Below are 15,863 nucleotides of genomic sequence, written 5' to 3' on the forward strand. Positions count from 1 at the left end.
GCGCATGAAAATCCGTGAAGTGGTTTTTGAGCATACCCCGATCAGACATACAGACAGATCTTATGAAAATATGAGGTATTCATTAATAAAATTGAAATACGTATTTTGTGGTCACATTGACGGCAAAAGGCCAAATTAAGGCATTTGTTATATGGGAGCATCCTGTCTCCTTCAAAATAATCAAATACTTTATTTTGTTTTTAACTAGTATTTGTTGCTATAATAGCGGCAATAGAAAAATGTTACTTGTGCCATCTATATTCTAGCTAGCACGGTTCTTGAGATACAGCCTGGAGACGGACAGACAGAAAGGCCTCATAGTCTTTGTAATAAGTTCCCATTTTTGCTATTTGGCCTTTGGGTAAGGAACCTAAAAAAGGGGATTTTTTCTCTTTTTTACTATCTTTGTTATCACATTTTGCTGACGCGGACGAAGTCGCGGGCAACAGCTAGTTGCACATAATATTATTATGGTAGCGGGGGCCGGGGAGTCGTCGTAACGAACACAAATTGCAGTGTTCAAGTGGTCTGACTTTTTGGGTCAAATAATATTACTGTGACGTCATCATTATAATACTAGCTTTTTCCCGCGGCTTCTCTCGCGTTAAGACGTATTAATTATTATATTGATTATTATTAAATATTTTATTATTTTATAAAGACTCGATCGGTTTAAAATTGACAAAGTTTCATCCCATATTTTTTCATATCTGCATGCCAAGTGATGAAGTTATTTTAAATACGAAATAATTAATTTAAAATCACCGGAAAACTGGTTGTTTACAATCCATCACTTCGTCATATTACAATCTCGCGGTGTTTACAATCTTACGGTGACATATACATCACTATATTGTCAGTCAGTTACCTTCGAGTATATCAGGACGAGCGAAGCGAGCCCTAGTATATCCCACAACCTGCATATTTTGTGGTACACTTTACGGAAAAACGTAACCATCACGTCTATTGATTTGAGCTTTAACATAGTAATTTTTATTAATATGTAGGTGTCACACCAGTCAGTCAAGGTGTAACGACTTGAGCCCTCACAAAGCTCGGCTTTTAGCTAGTTAGTACATAATAACTGATATCACAGGCGCTCAGTAGAACTTCAAACCAAAGTACACCTATCTATATTATTATGTCAAACAAGAACAAGACGAATATTTTGTTGCGTAACATATGGACTATCCTTGTTGAAAAACAATAAAATTGTCATTTATCAAGGCAGCTCTTTAGGATCTGGAATTTCCAGAATAACAAGAAGTAAGTATTTTGTTCTAAGAATATTATTGTATTTACTTTTCCTGCGTTATTGTTGAGGGAATTTACTCTGAATTGATAAGATTAATGTGTCAAGTTAACGCTTAACAATCTGCCCCCTGATTTGTTTTGTTTAATTTGCTGTTTGTTGTAAATATTCTCGGACTAGATGGTACCCGCGACTTCGTTGCGTTTAAATTCTGCAGTTCTCAAACTAATTTAATTTAATTATTTATTTAAATCAGGCATCTTAGCTCACATTATAAATACCTTATAGACTAACATATACATATTTTATACTAAAACTAACACTAAACACTTTATACTATTTAAGGATATATTCAGACCGTAACGCGACGCGTCTATGCATTTGTTAATTTGTATGGATTTGACAGATTTCAATTGCGTCAGACGTCTTGCGAATCTATCAAATCCATACTAATTTAGAAAATATGCATCTATGCGTCGCGTTGCGGTCTGAATCAACCCTAACACTAGTAGGTGGGGCGCGAGTCGCGACTCGCGACGTGTAATGAAGTCGTCCTTTTAGGGTCAATTCATAAATTTGTATGGATTTGACAGATTTCAATTGCGTAAGGGTTAATTCAGCCCGCTACGCGACGAGGCGAGACGAGGCGCGGTGCGGCATAAATTTGTATGGATTTGACAGATTTCAATTGCGTGAGACATCTTGCGAATCTGTCAAATCCATATACATTTAGAAATGAATCTACGCGTCGCGTTGCGGTCTGAATCAACCCTTAAACAAGGCCTCTACCCCAGGGCTCCGCGGACCGTAAGTACTTTGAGAACGACTGGTCTATAATAATTAGCAACTAGCAAGGGAACCGCACATTTTGCCCGTACAAAAACTCTCCAGACCTACATACCCACCTACACATCATACAAAGAGCATGTGGACCATTATATTATATGCTTATTCATTGTATAGATGTAGTTATACATAAAATATGTATTCGTATACGTAAAGGAGAATTAAGAGTATATTGTTTATCCCATATTTGAATCCACCAATCATTCAATTAGTATTATTTATATGATCCACATAATATAATTAATACTAATTGAATGATCGTTCCATTCACTCGTAATTGACAGTGAGTCAGTGACCGTACTGTGGTATTGTTTCCATTTTTAATCTGGCATGTATTTCCTGCGATTGGTAGAAAAAGGAAAGTGAGTTCTACAAAAAGCCGGCCTTAAAGTCATCATCAGTCGTAACGTAACGATTACATTAAGTGTTTCAATCCAGTGATCCAATCCAGCGCTGGATTACTTGGAATAATGTAAAAGATAACTGGAATGCATTGGAGTGCAATTTTCAAAAGAGTATGTACCTACACAAAATATCCGTTCCGAAACCGAACTATTTTTTATACTTACAATAATATAGTGTAATATATATAAAAAATGTACCTTCGTTTGCTCTCCGGTTTTAGTTTACTTTTATTCGTAACTTTCTTCTGTCGGAAGTTCTAAAAAGATTTCCTATAAGAAGCACGTTATCGAACTTCCAACTTTAATAAGGAAAAATTGAAATGAAATTACTTTTGTTCAAAAACTTTGCGCCATTGAGGAGGTAAAATGTTTTTCCTGCGAAACTTAGCGAATTGACACTATGATGAATTATTTATTGTTAAGTCCAAAAATTCTGAAAACAGATTTAGCTAAGTACCTGCTTTGGGTACAATGTACAAGTTCCGGCAAAATGTACGTTGCTTGTTAAACGTTTCAGTTACCTACGTCACCATTTATAAAAAGTAAAAACATAAACCACTGAAGTAGAACCCCTAGCGAGTGGGTCAAAATATGATGCTAAATGTTCTTGTATTAAAAATTTATGTTATTTTTATCAATTTTACGCGTAATTCTTGGTATGGAACGCTGAGTGACTGAGTCCCACCACTCCCACAAATAGAAATTTAGAACAATGTGCTACACAGCCCGACACCATGCTCGTATTGTTATATTTTGTTACTCAGTCAAAAAATAAGTAAGTACACACCTTCTTATGTAGTCTATACTAATATTATAAATGCGAAAGTATCTCTGTCTGTCTGTCTGTCTCGCTTTCACGCCAAAACTACCGAACCGATTGTAATGAAATTTTGTATACAGATATTCTAAAGCCTGAGAAAGGACATAGGCTACTTTTTTTACTGGGAAAAAGGGTTGTAAGGGGGTGAAAATACGAAAATTTGTTCAAATTAAGTTAGTTCCAAAAATTCATACTAGATGGCGCCGTGCGTCTCTTACATCGCGCTAACGCTTGCCCAACATCTTTCTATAAGAGGTGGTATCATCATACACTTAGTTTTTATTTTTCGATTTTTTTCCATTGTTATTTCTATTTTACGATATTTAATAAGTCAGTACTTTATATTATATAGAGTGACGTAACCTTAAACCTATCAATGATAAATTATGGGTAAAGTTGTGTAATTGGGGGGCTAAATAAGCTTTAAAATTTGGCATAAAATATAAAGTTTAATTTTAAAAAATGAAATATTATGTGCACACTGCACAGCTGTTTTGATTTAAGGGGTTTTTTTTTATAAAAGCTTTTGACACCAATTTTGTTGACATCGCGCGCTATTAACTGAAGTCCACGCGGACGAAGTCGCGGGCAACAGCTAGTTAATAATAAGGGGGCAAACGAGCAAACGGAGCAATTGATGGAAATTACTTTCGCCCATGGGCACTCTCAACATTAGAAGAGCTGTAAGTGCGTTGCCGGCCTCTGCCTCGTCAAGTTAACTGACCATAAAGATTTAAGGCTAATCAGGGCAAGTTCGGACACAGGTAAGTCTGGATAATTCAATTTTTTATTAAATTATTCAGTGCTTTGTGCCTGGCACTACGGGCATATACGCCATAATGCATTGCAATAATTGCAAACTGTAGTACCGTACCGTAATTTCTGACATAGTCTCATTTAGCAATAACTTGAATTATCCGGACTTACCCTGTATCCGAACTTACGCTGTGTCCGGACTTACCCTGTGTCCGAACTTACCCTGTAAATCTGTTACAAATTACGTTATTTTCCTTCCTATTGTTTGTAGACTTACTCAGACTGATAAGTTTACGTTACTATTTGAATCATACCTTTGTTTTATGATTCAGAGCAACTGATATAGAATAACAATGAAACCATTGTTCCCAAGTCTAAGAAGCTAATTATATTATGTATGTTTGTTTGTATGTTAGAATACGTCATGTTAAAACTTATAAGAGTCGTTAAAATACCTCGCTCTACAGCAGGGGTTCCCAAACTTATTTTGTCTACTGCCCACTTCGATAACAAATTATGTTTTAGCGCCCCCATTGTTTCAATTTAAAATGCATCCAGATGAAATAAATAACCTCCTACCCCCTTAAACCTCTACACAACGCCCCCAATTTTTTTCTAGATCCCACACCGCCCCCCTTTAACGCCCACGCCCACTTTGGGAAAGGCTGCTCTACAGTCTATAACTCTACACTAATCTTTTTAAGGGACTAAAAAACCACCCTTCCAAAGAATACCTACTTAGTTCCATTCGATAGTTTCCAAACACTTATCCAGTAACTACTTAGCTTATAGCACATAATTATTATATTATCGTTATTCGTTATGCAAAGGAATTTACTTAATGTGATGTCAACAATCTTTAACGGTTTTGGCATTCCTGCGCTTACGGCCAGTTTTCCGCGCGTTTACGGCTATTCGTTTACCATGCCCATATAATATTATACTAACATCTAACGTTAGGAATTAGGATTCAAACATCAGCGAGCGGACAGCGAGCCGTAAATTTTTGACAAGTATTGTAGAGCTAGTGTAGAGCATATTTTTTGACGGAGTTACGTCTTTTCCTTAGTTTTTATTATTCGTAGCCTGGCGGTGATATCTCATTCCGAGTTGATAGGTGGACCTCGGAATGAGATCGAGAAATGAACGATAAATCGTGAAGACTGAAGAGTAAGTGTGGATGTATGTTAAACATACATCCACACATTCATTACTATATTAATACTCTAGAATTGATTGCTGGTCCTTGTTATTTCAGGTTCTCATTGCCTCCAATATAAATAAATCAAAGTAATATTATCTAAGGTATAAAAAGTAGATTTATGGTCTACACTCAGTGATTATTCGTAGTCTCCAAATAGATTTCTGAGACCGGTTGTAATAGATAAAAAAATACTAAAAATTCACAAAAATACTTATAGCGATTTCGGCATCTAGAGCTGCCCCGGGGCAGGGCGTGCCGAATGGTTACGAAAATAGCTGAAGTTTAAATTACTTTGTATTACTAGTATAACTATTAAGTTAAGTCTAAGGGCTTCGTGGACCACCGGTTTTGTTAGCCTATTTCCGTATCTATTCGGCCTGCCCTACCCGCCCTGCCTCGGGGCAGATCTATGCCGAAAACGCTATTAGTGATGGAAAAAATCAACTCGGATCGTACAAGGACATAGTTACTTATTTGTATGACTTGTCCTAGACCAAATAATGACTCTTAAATTGAGGAAAATGGTCTAAAAATTTTAGAGCATGCGATACGATTTCAGGAAAAAGTTCTATAAAGACAGTTGGAACAGATAAAATAGATTATTAATCAATTCGGTTACCAATATTATAATTTATGAATTAGGCTACCAATAATTCGACTCGTATGTATGTAATATTTTCGTATACGTTGTCATCTAGGCCCGTGGTCCCCCCCAACCTTTTATTCATAGGTGCCACAGACGAGTCTTGGTCTTTCGGGCCGCATCAAAAAATTTTTAGGGTTAAAAAATAACGTTCTTCAAAATTAACGATATCAAAGTGAAAAAAATGACACGTCTTTCTCGACGACTTTACGTATTTTTGCCGGTGAGCGTGAATTTCAAAATGGTTTAACATCACATGGGCCACAGATAAAGTCCCGGCGGGTCGCGGGCCGCGGGTTGGGGATAGCTAGTCTAGGCCATTCATAAACAAATGTGCCCAAAAGTGTATATATGTATGTATGTTTTTATGTTTGTGTTCGTATATCTCCAGATCTACAAGTCAGATTTAAGTTTTTTTTGTTGTACTAGATATTGTTCAATTATGGGAAAATTGCAGGTTAGTTTTTGAGATACGCAATTTCGAAGTTGGTTTTATTTTTTAAGGGTTCCGTACCCAAAAGGTAAAAACAGGACCCTATTACTGAGACTTCGATGTCTGTCCGTCTGTCTGTCTGTCTTCAAACTGTAACTCAAGAACCGCTATAGCTAGAGAACTATTGAAATTTTCACAGATTATATAATATTTGTGGTGCCGCTATAACAACAAATACTAAAAACAAAATAAATTTAATATTTATGGGGAGCTCCCATACAACAAACGTATTTTTTTTTTCTTTTTGGCTCGTAATCCATAACGGCAACATATTATAGACAGTTGAAATTTTTACAAAATCCTCAATTATATGGGTACCTTAATATTAAATAATACAATTAAAATAAAATAAATAATTAAGCGGGGCTCCCATACAAAAAACACATTTTTTTCCCTATTTGCACTCTAAACGGTACGGAACCCTTCGTGCGCGAGTCCGACTCGCACTTGACCGATTTTTTAAATATTATTAATTATATTCATTCAACAAAGTAGTCTAGCAGCTTAAACCTAGCCTAAAAGGTCTTATGATGAATAGATTTAAATCTTCTTGTAGGAAATATGTTTTTCTACAAACTACGTCATAACTCATGCCGCATACGATATCGCTACAAGTCAACTTCGCTACGACTTTATGTCGGATGCTGTAAAAGTGTATCAGTGACCGTCAGTGACGTAATGTTTCTGAGAAATCTGTTGATCTTGTTGTCACAAACATAACACAGCTGCTAGCTGAAATTATTAATTTTGTTTGTAAACATTGTGGGTTAAACTCTGATAAGGTACTTAAGTCATTAATTGGGTATATTTTTAATTAACTACTTTAATATTATGTCGAACATGCACTTGCTGTACGCTGGCACAGTATGGTGGCTATTCTAACGTCTTAAGCACTGGCCAGTATACCGAGTTATATTTTAAAACACACCCCATTTTTTTTTATAATGGCTGGTCCATAATTGCTAAAATGAATCCAATTATATTCTACATTTTTTACATTTTTATGATCATTTTCCTATATTTCTAAAGGGTGTTTTTGTGTTAAAATCTGAGTTAACCCGGCGAGGATGTGGTGAAAATAGTTACGTGGAGGTTGTGGAGGGTATATTTGACCCTGTATTTCTACTACCATTTTAATGCCTAAATTCACCTTATTTAACGCAACTTCGATAATGATTGGATAGATTATATATTATTTATTGGATATTGATTAAAAACAATGGTATAAATACGAAATATTTTTATTTTTTTTAACTATTGCGAAAGACTAAAAAACAATCAACTTTAACAAGGCCTTTCGTTCTTACCTTAAAAAAATTAAAATTTATCAAAACTTCTTTTACTAATCAAGATAATTTGGTATATTAATATGAGATCAATCACTTTCAATAATTAAATTATCAGTTGTTATATACTACACGCTATTATTTTCTGCTGTTGTAGCACAATCTTTGCAGAACGAAACAGTGTGTTCTGGGCATATATACTTATGGCAATCTTCGCAAACGTTGCTAGTCTTACGATGTCGAGCATAAGGACAAACCTGGCACCTTTTTCGCACTCCTGGAACTCTGATAGGCGGTTCTTCATCAGGTTCTCCACTGAATTCTCGGATTCTCTTACGTAGCTGTCTCGGCAGTTGTGGTATTTCTTTTCGTGCTCTCAAGTGTTCAGTAACAAGCATACGGCCCAATGTTTTAATAAAATTGCGACGTTTCTGGATTGCTTGTGTATTAGACCCATGTATAATATTTGCGTTGATTCCAGCCATATTCAACATTGCATAAAATACGGTCAGAGGCCATTTTCTTGAGTTGCGGCTAACATCGTAGGTCGCTGACAACTCGTCTGCAACGTCTACTCCACCTTTAGTGGAATTATAAAACGTGTTGATTTCAGGTTTTCTTTTCTCGCCAGTCGATTCGTCAATTGCAGCATCATGGTGGAGACTTGACATGAGTATAACAACTTTGTTTTTCTTTGGTATATGAGTTACCAGGGTCACGTCCTTTTGAAATCCAAACTTCGATGAATAGATAAGTGCATTACGACTGCGAGTATTGATAAACTCCTTTGGTATTTGTCTCTTGTTCTTGCGCACTGTACCCACAGAAGTCAGCTTGTGCTCATTGAGCAGATGAGAAACAAGTTCGAAACTGGTGAACCAATTGTCGAAAGTCACGTTGCGTCCAGTTTTGGAAATAGGCTGTACTAAACGATTCACCACATCAAAGGGTTTGTTGCTTACTGCAAACGGTCCTACTGGTTGCTTACCGGCGTAAATCTCTAGGTTTAAAATATAAAATTTTTTTGCATCAACCATGGCTAATATTTTTACACCATATTTTGCAGGCTTTGACGGTATGTACTGTCGGAATTTGCATCTGCCTCTAAATGCAAGCAACATTTCGTCTATGGTTACGTATTCTCCCGGGATATATGATTGTTTACAATTTTCGACAAACATTTCAAATACTTGCCGTATTGGTGCTATGTTATCCAATAGTTTTCTTTCGTCGCGTGTATCTTTATTGTCGAAACGGAGACAGCTTTGAATGTAATGAAATCGTTGCCGTGACATAGTCAACCGAAATATTTCAACTCCGGTGCCGTCTGAAGCCCAAAGGTCAACGGTATTTTGCCTTCCAGACCGGTAAAAGCCGGCGATGTACAATAAACCAATAAAAGCCTTAAATTCAGGCATGTCTATTTCTTTCTTGAAATGAGGGATGGATTCACAACCAGTATTCCTTTCTCGTATTTGCAAGTTAGTATGAGTCAGGATAATAGAGAGCATACTTTCGGGAAAAAACAAACTCCAGCATTCCAGTTCCGATTGCGCTAGCTTTGCTACTTGACTTACTCCAGATGTTTGTCTGATGATGTTCTCAGACCGGGTTCGAACTTGTTGTACAGGGGGTTCTTTAGACCATTTTGTTCCATCTTTGCCAACAAAAAACAAATTTGTTACCTGACTATCCGACTGTTCTTCCTCTGGTAAGCGTTGATTCGGAAATTGCAAGTCAGATAGCGGTACATCATCCTCGCTATCGTAATCGCTACTTAAATCCTGTTCAGTGCCACTATCTTGACTGCGAGCACTCACATGATCTTCTAATTCGCTGCCGTCGGACAATAAGTCATCTTCACTATCTGGTTCTAACAAAATTTGACGTATGAGCTCAGCCTGGTTATTCATTGTGCCTAAAACCACCTGAAAATACAATATATTTAATAAAAAATACTTTTGATACGATGCACAAAAGTGTTACATCGCGGTTGTGGTAGGGTCATATTTACCCTTTTTGTCTTCGCGCACGTCTGTCTCCCGTCGCAGGCGCCGGCCGACTGAGCGACGGTGTGCGGCGTGCGGGCGGGTCCTTTACCTACAGCTACTGAGACGTCCAAACTACTACCGTCGCGGAAAAAAAAACCGCACTCGACTAAAAACTGTTGGGGTCAAATTGACCCCTCCACATCCTCGCCGGGTTAAGAGCTCACCTGACTCTAAAAATCAAACATCGTCCTTCTCTCTTCACACTCACGCCCGTCTTTCATATGCCAGGTGAAAAAGGACGGCGCGGAGTCATCGCCGAGTTAGTTTTACTTGAATAAAAGACGAACTATAATGATTATGAAAAAAGTGTTTTGAGCAAATTTAGGTTTTATCAATACCCTTTTAAATATTAAAAAATATTAAAGAAAAGACAGCAAACTTCGAAGATCCAAGCAAAAATGTGTCTAAAACAAGGTTTTTTGTAAAAAAGAAACTATCGAGCATTTTTTGAGTAATCGTGTTTTCGTCTTGAGCATTTAATCTTTATGAACTGAAGTTACTTGTCTCAAAAAATCAGTTTTCTAGACCTTACAGATTTTGAGATCTAGGTTTAAGTATGTAGTCAAGTTAGGGTCATATGGGCTCTTAATTTACTACACATATTATAATCAATCACAACTCACAAGACAAGCTGATCTAACCGTTTCATTCTGTCCTCAAACGAGGCCAATCGCATATTGTCTAGGTCACCTAGTAATATGCATCGACAGTTGCGCAAATATAGTGGTAAGCCACACGCTATTTAGTCTAATCGCGTTAGGATCAGTTATGCTAATCAAAATAGTTTGCTACATTTGTTTAATGCTATAGTTACTTACCGACTGGATAGATTTTAGAATGTGAATAATACTTGAGGGTATGTGTCGCTTGTGTTGAATTCTAAAAGAGTAACTTTTTTTTACTTTTTAACCCCCGACAAAAAAGAGGGGTGTTATAAGTTTGACGTGTCTGTCTGTCTGTCTGTTTGTCTGTGTGTGTATCTGTCCGTGGCATCGTAGCATTAAAACGGCTGGACCGATTTTGATCTAGTTTTTTTTCTCCCGCCAAAACAACTTTAAAAAGTAATGAAATAATATTTACTGCCTTTAAGTTCAAATAATTCCTAACTTGTGTAAAGTAATATTTAAGTCCATAATTGCTGTCAAGGTGTGTCGGAGGACCGCTAATGTAGATGTGCGATCTGAATCGGGATAGGTAATCAGCGACTTGGCGGTTGTAGGTTGTAGTTTACTTGGCGGTCCCCCGACACACCGTGACAACAATTATGGACTAAAATATTACTTTACACAAGTTAGGAATTATTTGAACTTAAAGGCAGTAAATATTATTTCATTACTTTTTAAAGTTGTTTTGGCGGGGTTTTTTTTAAATTTCTTATGTATGGTAAATTCATGACGCTTAGACGCTACCCATACAAATCACAAAAAAAATTATTTGCTATTATAGCAAGTTTAATATACATATTATACAGTGTGTAACAAAAATAAGTGATAATACTTTAGGGTGTGTACGTGTACCTTGTAGAGAGTTCACTGTGAAAGTAGCAGCGCTGAAAGACCAAAATTTTTTTTCACTTTTGTATGGGGAATCTCATGACGCTCGGGCCCTTATCCATACAAAAGTGAAAAAAAGTCGTCTTTTAGAGCTGCTACTTTCACAGTGAACTCTCTACAAGGAACACGTACACACCCTAAAATATTATCACTTATTTTTGTTACATACTGACTCACTGTATAATATACAGTGTGTAACAAAAATAAGTGATAATATTTAAGTGATTCGTCTTGTGGTAAGGTATTATCATTCAGTTTTGTTACACCTTGTATAGTAACAAGCTCTACCTACCTAAAGCGATGACCGTACTAAAGTGGTCAAGGACTCGAACTACTTATAATAAAAATAAATTGGCAACAGTCCTCCTGTCCAATCAGCATCTTTTTTTACCCGACGCTAAAAGGAGAGTTATTGGTCACTTCAAGATCAAAGTATACAATTCAGTATAATATTAAAGGAGTTTATCATTCAATATACTATTTAATATAGGTACATGTATAACAAAGCAAATAATTGATGATACCTTTAACACATTAATTCCCAGCGGCAGGCGTAAAGTAACAGATATTTAGTGAAATGAATAATGATAATACTAAATTGAACAGTTTTTATACTTAATTCAAGTGAATAAGTAAATGCAATTTTTCTTGTAAATTATACAGTAATTCATTGTCTTATTTTGCTCCTTGAATTTATAAAAAAAGTAATACTGGAACAGCAATTCGTTTCTGGTTTTACAAATAACAAATAAAATTCAAATATTTTATTTCAAGTCCGTATAGATTTATTTGTTTTGGTCGATGTTTTTAAGCAGCTCACCTTACTATAGAGATTAATCTGACAGATGTCAAAGTTTTTCACATTGACGATAAGTCAAATAGCTAGTAAATATAAAACTGCATACAAACAAAATGTTCCACATACTCTCAATTATCTCGTCTACTAACAATACAGTGAAACCAGCTTGATGTTCTCAAGGGAAGGATTTTGTATCAGGATTTAATTCGAACAATTTCCAATTTTGAGGGATTCTAGAAGTACATCAAAGTTGTAATTTACAGATTCCCGATGGTTATCAAAGCTACAGTTTCTTTTAACTGTTGCTTTGATGGTAAAACGCAACCTGATAAAAAATTTAAAATACTCTAAGTATTTTTATTATGGCGTGAATGCCTCTCAACCGTATAAAAGCCACAAACTTTTATTTTTATGATCAAAGTGTAAAGTGTCCCTATAGTGAAAAATTCTAATGACTCGTTAGTTTTTTAGGGTTCCGTAGTTTATTATTTTACCCTATGTAAAAATCTTGCTCAAAGATTCCGTTACATACTCGTACATACAGGCCCAAGCTATTAAATTATTAAGCGTGTTAAAAAACTTGAGAGGTGTCAAGGGACACCCGGATGGAACGAAGTTATAAAAAAAAGCCTAGTTAATCTAGTTGACGCCCAGGAATACTTACAATGACACTTTTGTGGAATTGTAATAAAATTTATTTAAACGTCCGTCCTGTAGATGTTGCTGCTAATTCTCAAAAAAGCCATCTAGTTGGCGCCCAGGAATACTATCAACGCCCTCTGCCCCTACTATGCAGGTACTAATAAAAAAGTGTCGTTACAACTTTTTCCGTCTGGCCCCCTTTCGCACCGCGAGATAAGGAACTTCGTTCCAAAACCAACTTATTAAAAATTGACGAAAATATACTTTATTCTAATTTCAAAATTTGTGGTATACTTAAGTAGGTACCAGAAAAAAAGAGATTCAGCAAAATAGTCGCTTTACATAATTTCATAAGCATTGTGTTGTGCATAAGCGGTGATGTCATACGGACGTCAAAGATTATAATATTATGCAACGCAGAGAGTTTAAACTGATAACGGAAACAGCTAAACTAGCTAAAAGCCGAGCTTTGTGAGGGCTCGCTTCGTTTTTCTGCGTGGTAATCTTCGGAATCGGAATCGGCCCCAACGATTTTCATTAAATTTAGTATGTTAGGGGGTTTCGGGGGCGATATAAATCGATCTAGCTAGGAATCATTTTTAGAAAATGTCATTTTATTCGTGTTTTATTGAATACCGAGAAACTCGGTCAAACAGCTAGTAATCTTTAAGAGGGCGACTAATCCAAAAAATCAAACATCGTCCTTCTCTCTTTACACTCACGCCCGTCTTTCATTTATTATGCCAGGTGAAAAAGGACGACGTGGAATCATCGTAACTTAGTTTTTAGGGTTCCGTACCCAAAGTTTAGGGTAAAAACCGGACCCTATTACTAAGACTTCGATGTCTGTCCGTCTGTCTGTCCAATAAAAATAAAAATTACCCACAAAAGTTCTCAATTTGTGGGATATACTAATATTATGTAGGTAATATCCTTTTGGGTTTAGGGATGGTGACACTGGCCGATTTAATTAAAAACAAAGTTGTTAAGGTTTGTGCGTGTGTGTGTGCACTATTTCTTTTTATGTTGCTCTCATAACCCAGTGGGAAGCCGAGGTTCTCCTGTATATAAATATTATGAACGTAGGAGTAAAGTGTGGGGGCACCGCAAGCCCCCACGTTTTCAGGCGTCGAATAAATCTTGCGCAGGGCGCTGGTAGTACTAAAACCTGTTTGTGCATTTCAAGGTAATTCCCTGTTTGTGTAAGGCAAACCATCAAAGCAACAGTTAATAGAAACTGTAGCTTTGATGTCCATCGGGAATCTGTAAATTCCAACTTTGATATACTTCTAGAATCCCTTTAAATGGGAAATTGTTCGAATGAAATCCTGATACAAAATCTTTGCCTTGAGAACATCAAGCTGGTTTCACTGTATCATTAGTAAGATGAGATAATTGAGAGTATGTGGAACATTTTGTTTGGAATATGGATTAATACAAATTGTAATGTGTACGACTTCTGTGGTTTTTTGTGTTGTGCAATATCCCAGTACAATCTGATATTGTTGCAAGAAACTCAAGTTGTTCAGTAAAAGATTATAATAATCCGCTGTGGCTTAATATCAACAGCAACGTCGGGATTATTGTCGGTTGAGTAGGATAAAGTGCTTTTTCATTTTCCTCCATTTTTCTTCCTTCCGTGTTTACTTTATGTATAATTTTCTTTGCCCTCATAATGTCTTTTTATCGCAAATGTGCGTTGATTTTTAAAATACTTTCCGGGGGTAGATTTAGTTTGTTTTGTTATGACTATAAAATTATGATTTATTACCTATTTTAATAAATACTCATGATCATCTTGTACACGCTTTTTATATAGGTACAGTCGCATTAAATATGGCTAAGAACACCCTCGACCATCATGGCAGGTTTTAAACAAAAAAAAAAAAAGAGATCAAAATCGACCCACCATAATTTAGATGCTAGCTACGATTGGTGGTAGATATAATGTACAAATAACCGGCACATAATCTCCATGTTTTCGTCGGGGATTAAAATAATCTAATTTTAAATAAAAAATTGAAATATCAACAAAAAATTAATTTAAAACCATACGACATTAATCGTGTAACTTAATTTCAGGTATAACATTTAACAAGTTAGCAACATAACCTGTTAAAATAAATTTTCGTCAATATCGTTTTCTCGAAGCTTTGACCGTTTATCATAAGCTGTATTTATATTTCAAATAAATAATGTATTTTGTGTGATCGATAAAAATTTACAAGCTTCGTGTCAGATACGATTGAATTAAAATCGGAACGATGCACGAGAAATATTTGTCTTCCCTCCGTACTCAGTGACATTTACTTATGATTAACCTTCAATTTAATGAAGAGTTTAACGTGGGAGAGCCATGCTTCGGCACGAATGGGCCGGCTCGACCGGAGAGATACCACGTCCTCACAGAAAACCGGCGTGAAACAGCGCTTACCCCCTTTCCTTTCCCTACCCTCCCCTATTTCCTTCCGTACCCTCCCTTATTCCCTTCCGTACCCACCCCTATTCCCTTCCGTACCCTCCCCTATTCCCTTCCCTACCCTCCCCTATTACCCCTTAGAAGGCCGGCAACGCACCTGCAGCTCTTCTGATGCTGCGAGTGTCCATGGGCGACGGAAGTTGCTTACCATCAGGTGACCCGTTTGCTCGTTTGCCCCCTTATTTCATAAAAAAAATATATATATATATATATATATATATATATATATATATATATATATATATATATATATATATATATATATATTTAGGGCTTAAGTCAAAATTTTGAATTGTAATTAATGTTCCACTCTGAGTGTGTGCTAAAGCTTCTTTACTTGCTTGAGTTAATGGTTGAGTTCATTTGATCATTACTTACATCCCTTCTTCTGTGTATTTATAAAATAGAAGACATAATATTATAATTCCGTTAAACTTTACTGCATAGTATAAAAAAAGTCGATGTATCTGTCCCTAATATTATGTCCCTTTAATCTTTAAACTACCTACGCATCGGATTTTGATGCGGTTTTCTTTAATAGATAGAGTGATTGAAGAGGAGGGTTTATAAAATATATAATTACATAAATTAAATAGTGGAGAAATACTGTTATTTTTGAGGTTTCTAATGTGATG

At 36.1% G+C, this 15,863-nt stretch overlaps 1 protein-coding gene across 1 annotated transcript; it reads right to left on the reverse strand.

The window, feature by feature from the left end:
- Window positions 1-7,832: 7,832 nt before the first annotated feature.
- On the reverse strand, window positions 7,833-9,617 carry LOC121738378 (piggyBac transposable element-derived protein 4-like). The gene has a single exon (XM_042130378.1). The coding sequence runs from the start codon at window positions 9,615-9,617 to the stop codon at window positions 7,833-7,835; it is 1,785 nt and encodes a 594-aa protein (XP_041986312.1).
- Between the last annotated feature and the right edge of the window lie 6,246 nt (window positions 9,618-15,863).

This window comes from Aricia agestis, chromosome Z (genome assembly GCF_905147365.1).
Source record: "Aricia agestis chromosome Z, ilAriAges1.1, whole genome shotgun sequence".
Taxonomy (NCBI): domain Eukaryota; kingdom Metazoa; phylum Arthropoda; class Insecta; order Lepidoptera; family Lycaenidae; genus Aricia; species Aricia agestis.

Excerpts from the sequence above, each read along its gene's own strand:
- LOC121738378 (XM_042130378.1), bottom strand. The coding sequence starts at position 9,617 with ATGAATAACCAGGCTGAGCTCATACGTCAAATTTTGTTAGAACCAGAT.